The sequence below is a fragment of the Lathyrus oleraceus genome, chromosome 6 (assembly GCF_024323335.1).
Source record: "Lathyrus oleraceus cultivar Zhongwan6 chromosome 6, CAAS_Psat_ZW6_1.0, whole genome shotgun sequence".
Taxonomy (NCBI): domain Eukaryota; kingdom Viridiplantae; phylum Streptophyta; class Magnoliopsida; order Fabales; family Fabaceae; genus Lathyrus; species Lathyrus oleraceus.
In genome coordinates, this window is record NC_066584.1 from 274,429,037 (window position 1) to 274,446,400 (window position 17,364).

Below are 17,364 nucleotides of genomic sequence, written 5' to 3' on the forward strand. Positions count from 1 at the left end.
AATAGAGATGCAGAAAGAATAGAAAAATTATATAAGTCAGACAATGGTGAATAGCAATAATAATAATAATGATGCGGTAAATCTCCCCCACACATAGTGTGAGAAATGTCCTCAGTGCTTCTGTAATTCTTCTAAACTGATTGGCGATGGATACCCTGATTCATATGTGGACAGGATGCATGTGCCTCTGCCAGCTGGTGTCGGAGACTATAGATTTCCTGATACAGGCAATCGGTCTCGGCAGCAAGAGTAGTGTCAGAGGTCTCCATCTGCAAGGTCAAATATGTAAGGTCTTCACGGAGAGAAATCATCTCCTTGGGCATAGTGTCAAACTCGAAATAAATGTTGCGTCGTTGCAAACGAACATTTGAGGAGTAGACGATGGTCCTTTCCGGGAGGGGTGTAGGATGGTATTCAGGAACTGGTGGGGTTTTTGGTGGATTAGGTGTCTCATCCTGGGCTTCTAAAGGGTATGACCAATTTTCCTTGTTATGGACACTCGTTCGGGTAGGATTCGTTAGTCCAAAGTAATGGATGGTCTCATCATCAATCAGGAGCTTATAATTATCAGGACTGAAGAAGATTCTTCTTATTAGGCCACTTCTAGGCAATGATTAAGGTCAATCAGGGTATGATTGCAATAGGCAGTCAGGTGAGATATTTTGGTCGTGAGGCCTAGGGCATGATCTATGTGGGTCACTGTTCCTCCTACATGAATGGGTCCCCTGGAGGATCTAGCAGTCAGGCTGAGGTTATCCATTAGGAAGTTACCGCTGGCTATAGGACGTGACTGGGAGGTGCAAAAGAGCATAAGGATCTCTTCAGCACTGACATGGCCGTCGGTTTCACCTTTTCCAAAGAAAGTATGGGCTAAGATCATTTGGAAGTACCTGAAGGATGGGTTATGGATTTTGTTGAATAGCTGGGTGGAAGGATCAGGTCCTCCTCCACCGGTGATGTCGCTCTAGAACTTATCAAGTTCATCTTGCATGACATTACACTCAAGGTACTCATGTATAGCATCGAGGCCATACAAAAATCCTAACAGGTTAGCAAAGTCTCTATGGCTAAAGGTGTACTATTTTTGAAATAGTCTGAAGTTAATGCAATCCGTTTTGAATCCTCTTCCAATGTAAGGTTCGTAAATGAGCGAGCTGAGGAATTCTAGTGTCAGGTGTCTGTAGGTTACATTCATGGCATCAGAGTATTCGTCCCATTGGAGTTGGTTGCATAGGTATTTCACATTGGCTTCAATACCCAAGGCTTCTAGGAAGTTAGGGTCAGGGTGTTTGGTTGGAAGCATTGGTCTCTCAGAAAGAACCACATATCATTTCCTCTAAGTATCGTCTCTGAACACAACGTGCATGTCGTCGAAGCTCTACATCCTGAAAAATAAGGTTAGTAGAGAATGCTATCGAGGACGATGGAATCTGAAACCTGAAATGTAAATAACACATAAGTTATTCCTGTTAAGAACATAATAAATAATAAATAATTCATCTTTTCAACATTAATAAATATTGATGCATGAATAACAAAAAATAGAAAGAGTCGTGGGTTGCCTCCCACGCAGCGCTTGTTTAACGCCGTTAGCTCGACGATTAAGTGGTTTACATAGTAGATGTACTATTGGTGGTTCGATCAGAGTATGACCAGAGTAGTAGGTAGGGATGTCGCCTCCGTGATAATATTTTAATCTTTGTGTGTTCCCTACAAAAGGACTACATGAATGATCATGGATTTCTATTGCCCCATATTTTAGGACTTTGGTGACCTCATAAGGGCCAGTCCATCTTGAGCGTAGTTTACCAGGAAATAATCGCAATCTAGAGTTAAAGAGAAGTACGGGGTTACCTACGTTAAATTCTTTTTTAACTATCTTTTTGGCATGCCATGCATTGGTTCTTTCTTTATAGATGATGGTATTTTCGTAAGCATTTCGACGTAGTTCTTCTAACTTATGGATGTCTAGAATGCGTTTTTCACCGGCTGCTAAGTAGTCCATATTAAGGGGTTTTATGGTTCAATAAGCTTTATGTTCTAGCTCAAACAGTAGGTGGCAATATTTTTCATAAACCAAATGATAAGGGATTGTTCCTATAGGGGTTTTGAACGCGGTCCCGTAAGCCCACAATGCTTTTTGTAGTCTTAGGGACCTATTTTTTCGGGATATCAAAATGGTTTTCTCTAAGATTTGTTTAATCTCCCTATTTGATACTTCCACTTGACCACTGGTCTACGGATGGTACGGTGTTTCTATTTTGTGTTTTACTCCATATTTATTTAAAAGGTTATTGAATATTCTTGATATGAAATGTGATCCTCTGTCGCTTATAATGAGGCGAGGCACTCCAAATCTAGGAAATATATAGTTTTTAAATAATTTGATGACTACGCGAGTGTCATTTGTGGGTGAAGCTATAGCTTCGATCCACTTAGACACGTAGTCAACGGCTACTAAAATGTACTTATTTCCCATCGAAGATGGAAAGGGTCCCATAAAATCTATTCCTCAGACATCGAAGAGTTCTATTGCTTGGATATTTTTCAAAGGCATTTCACTGCGTCTTGAGACATTCCCAGTGCGTTGACACCAGACACATCTGAAAATATAGGCATGGACGTCGCGCCATAACGTTTGCCAAAAAAGGCCTTCTTGGAGTATTTTGGCACAAGTCTTAGACGTGCCCGCATGTCCACCGTATGGTGCAGAGTAACAGTGTTTAATTATATTCCATACTTCCTCTTCAGGGATACAACGACAAAATATACCGTATGTGCCTCTCTTGAATAGGAGGGGCTCGTCCCAGTAGAAGTGTTTTATGTCGTGAAAGAATCTCTTTTTCTGTTGGTAATTAAGATTCGGGGGTATGATATTGGCGACTAGGTAGTTTACAAAGTCGGTGTACCAAAGTACGTTTGTTAATACAAGAGCTTTTTTAATGTCTAGTTTTAAATAAGGTTTTGGGTCATCATAATGATTGGTTCTAATTTCCTTTATAAGTCTGTCATAGGTAAATTCATCATTTATCGGGATAAGATCCGGTTTTAGGTATTCGAGCCTCGAGAGGTGGTCAACAACCACGTTCTCGGTGCCCTTCTTATCACGAATCTCTAGATCGAATTCTTGTAGCAAAAGGATCCAGAGAAGGAGTCTAGGCTTAGCATCTTGTTTGCTTAATAGATATCGGATGGCAGCGTGATCGATGTAACTATGATTTTAGCTCCGACTAAATAAGATCAGAATTTATCGATGGCAAAAAGAACGACGAGGAGTTCTTTTTCGGTTGTGGCATAATTAAGTTGTGCAAAATCTAATGTCCTACTAGCATAGTAAATTACATGAAGTTTTTTATCTTTCCTTTTCCCTAACACAGCACCCACAGCGTAATCGCTTGCATCGCACATAATTTCGAAAGGTTGGCTCCAATGGGGCGGTTTCATAATAGGTGCGGAGATTAGTGCTTGTTTAAGGTGTTTGAAATCCTGTAGGAACTTATCGTCGAAAATGAATTCAACGTATTTCATTAGAAGATTTGTTAAAGGTTTTTTATTTTGGAGAAGTCCTTAATGAAGCGTCGGTAGAAACCGGCGTGTCCAAGGAAACTTCGGATCTCTTTAATTGTCTTAGGTGGTTGGAGGTTTTATATAACCTATATTCTAGCCTTATCAACTGCAATACCTCTCTCAGATACTATGTGTCCTAACACTATTCCTTCGGTGACCATAAAATGACATTTCTCCCAGTTTAGAACGAGATTGACTTCCACGCATCGTTCTAGAATTTTCTCAAGGTTAGTTAAATAGTTTTTAAAACTGGACCCACATACCGAGAAATCATCCATGAAAACTTCCATGATCTCATCGAGGAAATATGCGAAGATTGACATCATACAGTGTTGAAAGGTAGTCGGGGCATTGCATAGTCCGAATGGCATTCGTCGATAGGCAAATGATCCATATGGGCATGTAAAGGTTGTTTTCTCTTGATCATCGGGGTGAATGGGAATTTAGGAAAATCATGAGTATCCATCTAAATAGCTAAAGTAAGAATGTCTTGCTAGGCGTTCAAGCATTTGGTCTATGAACAGGAGCGGGAAATGGTATTTCCTAGTTACTTTATTAAGTTTTCTATAATCAATACACATACGCCAACCGCTTTCTATGTGTTTAGGTACTTGGTCTCCTTTTTCGTTTTGTACTACTGTGACACCTCCCTTTTTAGGTACCACATGTACAGGGCTTACCCACTTACTATCAGATATTTGGTATATTATTCCAGCCTCTAGTAGCTTCAACACTTCTCTTTTTACCATGTCACTCAGTATATGATTTATCGTTCTTTGATGTTCTCTTGAGGGTTTAGAATCTTCCTCCAGCATAATCTGGTGCATACACATGGACGAACTTATCCCTTTGAGATCAAAAATGTTATATCCTAGAGCTGTGGGATATTTTCTTAAAACATCTAAGAGTTGATTTGTTTCATCACCATTTAAGGTGGCGCTTACTATGACGGGACAATTTAGTTCTTCATCCAAAAACTCATATCTTAGATTCTTAGGTAGCTCATTAAGCTCTATTGATGGTTTCTTAGGACATGGCATATGGTTTGGGGTGAGTTCTAAGCATTCGTGAAGGTTGTCATCTATATAAGGGTCTTTAAATTCGTTGTCCTCCATTATGGGGGTCGAAGGTAATTTTATTATTTCAACGGGGTCTTCTTGATCTAACTCTCTTATGCATTCGAAGATGATGTCGATGACATAACATGAGTCGTCTATGGATGGTGCTTTTAAGAATTTTGATAATATAAATTCTACTTTTTCATCACGTACCTCGAAAGTCATTTTCCTTTCTTGACATCTATTATGGCCTCAGTTGTTGATAAGAAGGGTCTACCTAGAAGGATAGGGATTCCGTCGTCTTCTTTAATGTCCATGACAATAAAATTTGTAGGAATATAGAGTTGGCCAATCCTAACTGGGATGTCTTCTAAAATTCCTATTGGATGCTTAATGGATCTATCGGCTAATTGAAGGGACATTCTAGTCGGTTGCATTTCTCTTAGGTTTAACCTATTACAAATGGCTAAAGGCATTAAGCTCATGCTGGCTCCTAAGTCCAGGAGTGATTTATCGCTAACATGATTTCCTAAAACACAAGGTATAGAAAAACTTCCTAGGTCTTTCTCATTTTTAGCGAGTTTATTTTCAGCAATAGAATTGCATTCTAAGGGTTTAGGATCATCAAGTATTCGTTTGTTGGTTAGGATGTCCTTAAGGAACTTTGTGTAAGATGGTATTTGGGTGATCGCTTCAGTGAATGGAATCTCGACATGGAGTTTCTCAATCACTTTTACAAACTTTTTATATTGGTTGTCTAATTTGGTTTGCTTAAGTCTTTGCGGAAATGGGATTGGTGGTTTGTAAGGAGGGGGTGGTATGTAAACTTTAGTATCTTTCTCTCCTTCCTTATCTTTAACTTCTTCCTTTTTTTGTTTCTCAGGTTCTACTAGTTCCTCTAATTGTTTCTCGAGTGTGGTCATAACATTTTTCTTAGGGGGTTCTGGTTTATTCAACCTAGGGTTTACGGGTTCATCGTAAGTAGTTTCACTCTGTAGGGCAATTGCATTAGCATGCCCCTTAGGGTTAGGTTGAGGTTGTCCAGGAAATTGTCCTCCTGGTGTAGTTTGAGTAGCTTGTTGATATGCCACTTGAGATATCTGGGTTTCAAGCATTTTGTTGTGGGTAATTACATAATCGAGTTTGGTGCCCAATTGTGTAATTAGTCCATTTATATGAATGTTTTGGTTCATGAATTCCTTATTTTGCTGATTCTTGGTTGTAATGAAGCTCTCCACCATTTTCTCAAATTTTGACTTTGGGGAAGTAGCTTACATTGGTTGGTTTAGTCTTTGGGTTTGGAAACCAGACGGTCTTTGAGGTGTAGAATTCTGAGTGGGGTTATTATTCTTATAGGAAACGTTTGGATGATTCCTCCATCCAGGGTTATATGTGTTAGAATAGGGGTTACATTGGGCGTAATTGATCTGATCTGAGTTTGTGCCAACTAAAAGATTACATTCAGCTATTGTGGGTCCTTGGGTTCCACAAATCTCGCATCCGTGTTGGATTGCGGGTGCGGTAGCTGTAGGGTTAATCATTAAACTTTCTACTTTTTGGGCTATAACGTCCATTTTGGCACTCATATGGTCAAGGCAACTGACTTTGTAAATACCTCTTTTGGTCTCTTTCCTCTCTACCAATGATCATTTTGTTCCCTATTGGTAATGGTTTTGTGCCATATCTTTAATGAGAGTGCAAGCTTTGGGGTATGCTTTGTTCATCAGAGCACCACCTGCGGCAGCGTCGATGGTCATTTTGGTATTGTAGATGAGTCTTTTATAAGCCATTGCTCTAACCCATGGTGTGGACAAGCTTCTTTGTATCTTTCCCAAGCGTCGAAAAGTGATTCACCCTCTTATTGCGTGAATATGGTTATTTAGTTTCGTAGGATAACGATTTTACTCGATGGAAAGTATCTAGCAAGGAATACTTTCTTTAGGTCATTCCAAGTGGTTATAGAGTTTGCTGGAAGGGAATCTAGCCATGATCGGGATCTATCTCTAAGGGAAAAGGGAAATAGTCTTAGACGTATCGCCTCAGGAGAAGCACCATTGGCTTTTAAGGTATCCGCTAATTGAATAAAGACTTTTAGGTGTTGGTTCGAGTTTTTCGTAGGAATACCGGCGAACTGGTTCTGTTGCACTAATTGTAACAGAGAGGGTTTTAGTTCGAAGTTATGAGCCGGTATGGCGGGGTTTACTATACTAGAATGGGGCTCTTCATTGGATGGTAGGGAGAAATCCTTAAGTGGTCTTTCATTTTGGTCTTCTTCCATTGCTCTTTTAAGTCTTCGGAGTAAAAGTCGGGCTCGGGCGTATCTTTTGGGTTCCTCTATTGGATCAACTAGGTTTCCGCTACTGCGAGTTCTTCTCATTGACCGGCAAAAAGGGATGCCTTAGTTTAGACGGTGTAACAACAGGGTACTATATTTGACGTAATTGGTCTCCAGCAACGACGCCAAAAACTTGATGGGTTGTATCCGCAAGTATATAGAGTATGTCCAAGTAATATAAAAGATTATCGATCCCACAGAGACCAATGGCAATCTATCGATTACTGTTGTTACATTGTATATCTAAGGCTAATCGAAACAGGGTGTAATGCGTACAGGAAATAAAAACAAATATTGAATTCAGAGAAATAATACTGGAATGTGATTCACTTCGATCTAACATTACTCATTTTGTCTAGTAGTAACACTTACGGGGCAATATTTTCTTCTCGAAATAAAAGTTAATTAAACTGGAACCGTCGCGTTAGCGTAATCGGAACCCAGTTTTACTCTCTAATTTATACCTTCCATTTGTCACATATGGCTGGCGCTTACCGCGTTAAAGTAGTAAACTCATTTTTTAAGGAAATAAACTCTTAACTCAATTGAAAAGTGATTTTGATTTGAAAGTTTCACTTAAAAGGGTTCTGGGCTTTCGCTCGGATAACCGGATCCTAAATTTATAAACGCGTCCGAAAATAGTTTTACAATTGCCTTCTAATAATATCAAAATTTCCTAATTAATTAATAAAGCGCTTTTGCTGTTTTTATCAATTAAAAACTAACCAACTTTTATCTAAAGCGCCAGACGACTTTCGATCTTACCCGGTGTAATCACGACTATTACGTAAATAGAAACACGGTCCCATTTACGTAATGGCCGATTAATTTAAGTTCAGAAAAAATGTTTAAAATCAAAATCAGCCCCCAAAGTATTTCTACAGAAACAACATATGGAGTACCGTCGAAACGAAGGTCCTCACATCCCAACACAATAAATTTAGTTGGACATGACTATGGTAAATATTGTATATAATTGATTTATATAATAAGTCATTTAGAGATTAAAAACGTGATAAGTGTGTGATTGGTTTCCAAAAGAACGAAAGTGTCACTCTTAAGTTCGGTTTGAAGACAAATCTATTTGCGGTAAAAGAATTTAAAACAAGTAAATCGTGTGATAAAGTAAACAAAGTAAAGCAGAGCAATAATTTAAATAAATTTAAAGCGGGACAGGAAAATAAAGAATTTAAAGCGGTGCGAAAATTTAAATATAGTAAAGACAATGCGATATATAATAAATTGCGAATTGAAATAAAAATCTGCTCCAAATCGGATACTTGAATCTGGTACAATGCCGGAAAGTAAATCTGACTTGAAGATAAATTTGACAGGAAAATAAACTTCTATGCTACGGTGCTCCAATCTCGATTACAACAATAGTGCGATAACCTCTCGATGTGACAAATTATTGCTTTTAATACTGAGTTTATGCCTAATGCTGAAACTAAGACTGGATGCCCCAAAACTAAGAATTTAATACCTATTTATAGTGTAACAATGCCTTAGGATCCAAGCAGCCCATTCAAAATTCGTGTGAGAGAATTTATCTGGTCATGGGAGAGTGCTCCAACTGCCTTGACCGAAAGCTTCCTTAAGGCAGATGGTGCCCGCCATCCCCTACATGGAGCCCTCCATGTGTGTAAAGAGGGAGATTGTGGCCTTCTGACCGTTGGAACATGGTCAACATATGAAGATAGCACCCATCATCTATACTTGGCACCTGCCATGTGGGAAAAGAGTGGGAGACGTGGTCTTGTGACCGTTGAGACGTGGTCAAACCATGACACCGCATGGCGCCCTCCTTGGCCAATGCCACGTGGGACGCCATGTGTGTATTTTTCACTTAAAATCCCTGATTTTTGCTCTTTTCGTGTCGTTTCTTCGCTGGAGGCTTATTATGGCACTGTTACCTGAAAATGAAACAAAACACAAGCATAATACAAGAAATTGACAAATAAAATACAATAAACATGTGAAATCCAAGCCAAATACGCAGTGTGTTTTTGTGTTATCACATTATGAGAATCCAACATTCCATAGTCACTAGTCCCATTGATGTATTTCAGGATCCTTTTCACTTGAGTAATATGACTCATTTTGGGTTTAGATTGATATCTTGCACACACTTCTACAACAAATGTAATGTCAGGTCTTCTAGTTGTAAGATACAGTAAACTACCAATCATACTACAATACAGACTTTGATCCACATCCACCCCTTTTTTCATCTTTCGTCAACTTCAGGTGGGTTGGTGCAGGTGTCCTTTCGTGACTTGCATTTTCCATGCCAAGCTTCTTTACTATACTCTTAGCATACTTGCTTTGTGAGATAAAGATAGTATCATCCATTTGTTTGACTTGAAGACCAAGAAAGTAAGTTAGTTCTCCAACAAGACTCATCTCAAATTCAGATTGCATCTTCCTGACAAAATGTTGGACCATCCGGTTTGACGTCCCTCCAAACACAATGTCATCAACATATATTTGAGTTATCATGAGTTTACCATGCTCTTTTTTAATGAACAAGGTCTTGTCTATTCCTCCTTTCCTATAGCCATTGTTGACAAGGAACTCAGTTAGCCTTTCATACCAAGCCATAGGTCCTTGCTTCAATCCATAGAGAGCTTTCCTTAGTTTGTAAATATGATCTAGAAAGTTAGGATCTATGAACCCCTTGGGTTGTTTTACATACACTTCTTCATTCAAGTATCCATTTAAGAAGGACCTTTTCACATCCATTTGAAATAGCTTAAAGTTAAGCAAACAAGCCACTCCTAAAAGAAATCTAATAGACTCAAAACGAGCAACAAGAGCAAAAGTATCATCAAAATCAACCCCTTCAATTTGAGTGTATCCTTGTGTAATAAGTCTAGCCTTGTTTCTGGTCACAATTCCCTTTTCATCAAATTTGTTCTTGTAGATCCATTTTGTCCCAATAACATTCATCCGTTTAGGCCTAGGAACTAGATCTCATACTTTGTTCCTTATAAACTTCCCTAGTTCTTCTTACATATCCTTGATCCAGAATTCATCAGTCAAGGCTTCCTTCACATTTTTAGGTTCAAACTTTGACACAAAGCAGGCATTTGATATCATATCTCTAGATCTAGTGGTGATCCCTTCATTAAGATTTCCAATAATAAGTTCCTTTGGATGGTCTTTTTGAATTCTAATAGAGGGGCCTTTGTTGGCTTGTAGCTGTCTGGTTTAGTTCCTACTGGTTCACTTTTTGAGTCAATAACTCCCTCATTTTCAAAAGTATCAGTTTGTTCAGCTGATGTTCCAACATCTTCTTCGACACCAGTTCCTTTCTCCGTGATTGTATCATCCACTACAACATTCATGGATTCCATCATGACTTGGGTTCTGGAATTAAATACTCTATAGGCTCTGTTGTTTGTAGAGTAACCCATAAATATTCCTTTATCATCCTTAGGATCCATCTTTCTTCTTTGCTCACGATCATCCAAAATGTAACATTTACTTCTAAACACATAAAAGTATTTGACAGTAGTCTTTCTTCCTTTCCGCAATTCATGGTGAGTAGTTGAGGTACCAGTTCTCAGAGTGATCCTATTATGAATATAGAAAGCAGTATTCATTGCTTCAACCAAAAATGGTAGGGTAGATACTTAGCATGTAGCATGACTCTAGCTGATTCTTGTAGAGTTTCATTCTTGCACTCAAAAAATCCATTTTGCTGAGGGGTGATGGGAGAAGAGAACTCATGGCAAATACCTTCAGAGGAGCAAAATTCAACAAATTTTCTATCTTAAAATTCCTTGTCATGGTCACTTCTAATCCTGACAATTACACTTTCATTTTCTCTTTGAAACCTTTGACATCTGATTTTTCCTTGATGAAGTTCACCAAAGTGAATCTTGAAAAATCATCAACAACAACATATGCATACCTTTTCCCACCAAGGCTCTCAACATGCATGGGCCCCATTAAGTACATATGAAGGAGTTCCAAAACCTTTAAAGTGGTACGATGTTGCAACTTTGGATGTGACATCTTGGTTTACTTCCCAATTTGACACTCACCACATATTTTACCTTCTTCAATCTTGGGCTTTAGAATACCTCTGATGGCTTCTTTAAACACAATCTTTTTCACTCCTTTTAGATGTAAATGTCCAAGTCTTTGGTGCCACATGTTGCCTTCATCTTTTTTTGATACCAGGCATGTGGGAGAGCAATTAATTTCTTGAGATGTCCACAAGTAACAGTTTTCCGTGGACCTGACTCCCCTCATCAGAACTTCATTTTTCTCATTAGTGACCAAACACTCAGATTTTGTGAAATTAACTTTAGGACCTTGATCACATAGTTGACTGATACTAATCAGATTAGCAGTCAGACCTTTTACCAACAAAACATCATCAAGACTTGGGAATCCTGTACATGCTAGTCTCCAACTCCTTTAATTTCACTTTTAGCCCCATCACCAAAAGTGACATAACTGGTGGAGTAGGACTTGATGTTCTCCAACAACTTCTTGACACCTGTCATATGTCTAGAACATCCACGGTCAAAATAACAGTCTTCTCTAGCTAAAGCTCTAAGAGAAGTGTGAGTTATGAGATTGGTGTTGACAGGCTTGGGTATCCACTCCCTTCTAGTGTTAGTTACCACTTGATTAGCCATGGGTTGTGTTAGATACCTGGGATAGCCATATAGTTTGAAGCAGAAGGGATTTATATACCAAACTTTCCATAGTAATGATATCTTCAGCACAGTAGCTTCCATCAAGTTTGAGTATTTTGATGTCTGGTATGAAGTTAAGGTAGATGTTTAGGCATTACATGCTTAGGCTCTCTACTTGGAAGAACAAAGTTTGTCATAGGACTTTCTCCTTGTTTGTTTAAAGATTGATAATTAAAGCATATTCCCCTCAAATCTCCATCCACTTTCCCAACTTACAGAACTTCATCTAACACGTCATAACCCTTGTTCAACATTCTTACAGACTTTGTCATGTTATCAAGTTTGGAAGTCAGCCGAGTCACCTTATCTTGAAGATTAGAGATGGTAGACATATATTTGTCTTTTTTCTGCCTATAGTTGAGATATAATTTTTTTCTGTTTTTCTCCCAGCTGACAAACTTCTTCACTTCTGATGCATGGTTCTCTGTAATAGGAAGCGAGTTCATTATACGATACTTCCTCATCACAAGAATCTTCATCATATTCATATCTTCCAATTAGGCAATTACATGTTTTGCAGCTTCTTCCTCGGGTTCACTTTCAGAGTTATCATCATCAGATTAAGAAACAGACAACCTTTTTTGTTGTTTCTTGAGATATGTAGGGCATTATGCTTTAATGTGTCCAAATCCTTCACACCCATGACACTGAATGCCTTTAGCTTGATTGGATCTCTCTTCTGTTCTTGTTCTTCTCTGAAAGTCATTGTTATTCCTGATGTCAGATGGGATGTTCTTGACATTTAGTTTTGACTTCATGTCCATTCTCTTCAACACCTTGTTGAATTGTCTTCCAAGTGGTACAATAACATTGATTATTCCTTCATCAGTATCCAAGTCACATTGGTCCTCTTTATCTTCAGTGTTGGATACAAAGGCTATGCTCTTGTTCTTCTTTTCAGATCTGTCAATGATACCCAATTCAAAAGTTTGGAGTGACCCAACAAGTTCATCAACTCTCATGATGCTGATGTCTTGGGCTTCTTCACATAACCTTAATTTCAAACTTCTTAGGTAAGGACTTGAGAATTTTTCTAACCAGCTTTTCTTCTGACATCTTTTCTCCTAGGACACTAGACAAATTTGCAATTTCAAGAATATTCATGTGAAAACCATGAATACTCTCATCATCTTTCATCTTTAGATTCTCAAATCTGGTAGTGAGGAGCTGAAGTCTAGACATCTTCACTTTAGATGTGTCTTCAGGAGTGTTTCTGAGAATTTCCCATGCATATTTGGCGACGGTACATATGTTTATTAACCTGAATATGTTTTTGTCAACTCCATTCAATAGAGCATTCAAAGCTTAGGATTTTCCAAGAGTCGGTTCATCTTCTTCCTTAGACCAGTCCTCTTCAGGCTTCAGGTCAGTAGTAGCTTTCCCATCTTTATCTTTCACGAAAGGATGTTCCTAAACCTTGATGTTAACTTTCCAGGTTTTATTGTCCATAGATTTTAGGAATGTCACCATTTATGCCTTCCAATAGTCATAGTTGGTGTCATCTAAGATGGGTGGTCTATGGGTGGTCTGTTAATAAATCCTTCTTCCTTGTCCATGATACCAAAAAGTATTTTCCCCGGATCTCACCCAGAAACAGAGCAGGATGCCTGCTCTGATACCAATTGAAATTCTGGTAAGCAGATTCCATATGTCATACACAATGTCACGACACCAGGGTCAGCACATTGTCACACCACAAAAAATATCAGGATTTAAGTAAGTATTATTCAAGTAAACAACGCAAATAGTTATTAACCTAGTTCGGTGCAACGTCGCCTACATCTAGGGGCATCAAAGCCATGAAGGAAATCAATTATAACAGAATTAGTTCGAAGTTCTAAACAACCTCTAGTTTTACAAAATTCTCAACTAATCTCTATCCGTGGAAGTTTCTATCTAAGACTCTCCTAGATATGAGACATCTCTCACTTCCCTTCATTCATACAGCAGTGACTGAGACTTCTATCAGAAAACATAATCCTCTCTTGCTTAAAAGCTCATGAGGGATTCAAAATTACAACTTAATAAAACAAGTCATATTCAAGTATCGAAGAGATACTCGAGTGACTCACAAATGCCAAAGACAACTAAACCCTAACACAAACAATATTTTGCGCTACTTCCTTTTTTTCTTACGTTTAGAAACGATCTTTAAACAGCCTTAGAAAGGCATGGGCTTCAGGCTTGATTAACAGCAGATCCAAGAACTCTGCTCAATCTTCTGCATATTTGATTCCAATCATATCAGATGTTTCCTAAAATGTTTTGACATCTTTATTCGAAACCAAGGCAAAGCAAAATAGTCTTTTGCTTTTTAGAACACGCGTTTCTTGACCCATACATCTCGTGAGATAAATCTTCATAGGATTTTTAGATATCTCACAATATAGAAACAAATCTTTCAAGAAACTGAAATAGAGCACACTTCGATGTTGAACCAACATGTCAGGACATCTTGTCCAACATCTTGCTTGAGTACATGTTTTTCCAAAATGCAGCCAACCACTACACACCAGACCTAACAGATCTGAAATTCATACAGAAGAATCTCCTACATTACTCAGACAATGAAAGAGTTGTGAAGCTCGAGTATCGTTAACCATCGATTGCCAACGAAGGGATATTTACTTCAACAAGTTTGAGCTGAAGATGGATGAAGATTTAAGAATCATGTGAAATATATTTCACAGTTACAAAAAAAATTGTCCAACTGAAGTGGATAAGGCGATTACAAGACCGACCGGAGATATTCTTAAGATGCCGCAACATCCTGATGAAATGTACGTTTATATACGTAATGTTACCTAATTTGATATTAAAATAAGTTTTTCTTCAACTTTATGCATTCAACTATTACAAATTTGTGGTTTATGGGTATAGATAAAACTCTTTGGTGCTTTAAAATACAGGGTTTGTAATTTCGATAAGTTCAAAGATGCATAATAAATCTCCGTGGTAAAGTACCCCCATGGATTGAGAAAAGTAACCCCATAATAAATCTCCGTCGCCAATTATAGCAATTCAACTGCTCTAAATATTCTGTGCAGATCTCAATAGTTTCCCACATTATGAAATCTCGATCGTTCATTTTGAAACGGAAGGTCCAATTCTGATATTTGCTTAAACAAAGTACTAACAGCTATGAATCCAAATCCTTCATACCAATGTCCTCTTAGAAATTTTTATTAAAATACACCAAAAAAAAAAGTTGTTTTTGTTTTTAAGGGCACTTATCAATCTTGCAAGCTTTACAATTAGTATATGGTATATATATAACTACTAAGTTTTTAGAGGTTAATTTAATCATGATTTAATCTAATAAATATTTTATAAAATCTTATTTATCTATAATTTAATTCTGACAAATCTGAGACTCAGTATAATAGTCCGTCTTACACACCCTAAAAAATGGCATCGGAAACAAGAGTTTGTTTCCTTCTAAGGTAACCATTGATTTTGTTTTACATCCAGTACCTTGATATCTAGGGATCAAAATCTTAGCCATTGTTTGACACAATTTAAGTATATATCTATCACATTAACAGTTTATGAAGGAGTTAACGATCAAATAAAAACATCAGATAGTCAACATTTCATGAAAAACTAATGTGAAAATCGATTTTATTATACATCATCAGTGCAAAGAAAGTATCTACTTATCATTGCAACCTCACCAGAGAATAAAGGGAACAGATTGATACTCAAATAGTTCAAAGTTCAAACAAACTAGAGCTGTAATCAGTAATTAGATGACCAGTTAGCAGCACTTCCAACTCTTGGCATGCCAGTTGCTTCCTTCTTAGAATCAGCATCCACCTTGAAAGTCGAACCACACACCTGACCAGAACTATCAATCCTTGGTATCGGCTTCAACTCGTTGAGTGGATGCTCGAAACTCCTCAAACCTCCCGATGTTGTAAAGAAGCATCCTAAACATACACAAACACATACTGAAACTCATTAATAACTAGTACTCAACCGCTTGGTTACGTAAAGCCAGAGCTGTCTCAAACTTTTGAAAGACCATGTGTAAGAAAATTTGAGACATTGTGCTATAGATCACCTTACATGCCATCAAAGACGGTCCTGCTTAGAGGTTCATCTAGTTGAACATGTTTAATCTTATATTTTTTTTAACTGATTAAATCATGCTATTACCTTTCGGGAATGGAGCATAAGATTTGCCACAACTCTTGCGAACAATATCGATCTCGTCTGAAAGAACTAGACTTTCGTCAGCATCAATTCCCCAGAAGAAAGGAACACTCCCGTCAGCATCCTGAAAAGAGCCGCAATGGCAAGTCAGGTAAGAGCAGAAAATTATTGGAAAATATAACATGGAAGACAAATATAAACCCTAGGATTACTCACAGCAGCAACAAACGCAGTTTGCGAACTGCTATCAAACAGGATAAACGCAAATTTGCCTTGGAAATCTCTCACAACTTGATCAGCGGGATATGGACCCCGATCCCTTAAGGTCCTGTAAGCCTCTATGACAATGGTCACCTCATTTGCTGATTTGTTCAATCCATATTGTTGTTTAAGATTAGCAACATTATCAATGTGACCTTGAAACAAGCCGAAGATGTCATCCACAACTGCAAACAGCCTGCAAACACCAGAAGCAGTAGAAAAATGATGAAGGCCATGGCATATAGATTAACAAATGATTCTGCAGAAAGATACAGATATAAAGACAATAGACAAGACAAACTATATGCAATTGTTAAGATCTAAGAATAAACAATAAAAGAGAAACATCATTGTATTGTATCATACACAAAAACAACCTTAAAGGAGAATCTATAAGCATTTATATACATATCTACATAAAAACAAGACAACTCAAGACAGAACAGAAAAACATATCTACATAGTACAAAGACAACAATTTAGTGATCAGCAAATGTTAATGGATCAAAAGGCTAGAAAAAACACTTAGGGTATATGACATACAAAATCAAAAAAGGTTCAAACTTTGATCTCTTCAAAGATACCCAGATTAAAAAAAATTAAAATCACAATCTAAGAATGAGCAATTAAACATCAATAGGAAAAAGGTTGAAAATTTATACCTTGGGAGTAATGGGTTGTTTTTGTGATGAGAATAGGCTAAGAAAGCGGAAGAAGCAAGGTTAAGGTTAACAGAAGAAGGGTGAAGAGATGCGAAATGTTGACCCAAAAAACCATCTTTGAGTGATGAAACTGGGTTTGATTCAGGACTCTGTAAACCCTCGGGACTTTTGGCCACAGATTTGTTGAAAACCGCTAACATTTTTAGTTTTTCTTTTTCTCTGGATCAAAAATGGATTCTGAAAGAACAGAAGAAGTGAAAGCAGAGGAGAGAGTTTTTGGTTTTTGTAGTTTTTATTTTTAAAACAGTAAAAAAGAGTTATTGGAGGTTGAAACTGCTATTACAGTAGTAGTAATAGTTATTCTGTAAAATATTAATAATATGATAATGATGATGATGAGTAGATGATGACGATGATTAAGTGGATTTATCTAGTATGTTGTGATGAGGTGGATAGGGTTAAGCACGGGAGTTAATTAATGGATCCCACTAACCCCCATTTCTTTCCATTTCGGTCAAATTTTCCGGAAAGGGTGTGTAGAAGAAATTTGACATATATATATATATATATATATATATATATATATATATATATATATATATATATATATATAT

The 17,364-nt window shown here is 37.6% G+C and overlaps 2 protein-coding genes across 2 annotated transcripts; both read right to left on the reverse strand.

Annotated features, from left to right (window-relative positions):
- Window positions 1-4,846: 4,846 nt before the first annotated feature.
- On the reverse strand, window positions 4,847-5,866 carry LOC127095146 (uncharacterized). Its single transcript, XM_051033877.1, has one exon. It carries the CDS (start codon window positions 5,864-5,866, stop codon window positions 4,847-4,849), a length of 1,020 nt encoding a protein of 339 aa, XP_050889834.1.
- Window positions 5,867-15,238: 9,372 nt separating this feature from the next.
- On the reverse strand, window positions 15,239-17,146 carry LOC127091274 (stem-specific protein TSJT1). The gene is made up of 4 exons (XM_051029866.1): window positions 16,751-17,146; window positions 16,044-16,284; window positions 15,831-15,951; window positions 15,239-15,601 (listed from the first exon to the last, which is right to left on the reverse strand). The coding sequence occupies exons 1-4, from the start codon at window positions 16,948-16,950 to the stop codon at window positions 15,411-15,413; spliced, it is 753 nt and encodes a 250-aa protein (XP_050885823.1). The 5' UTR covers window positions 16,951-17,146; the 3' UTR covers window positions 15,239-15,410.
- Window positions 17,147-17,364: the final 218 nt, after the last annotated feature.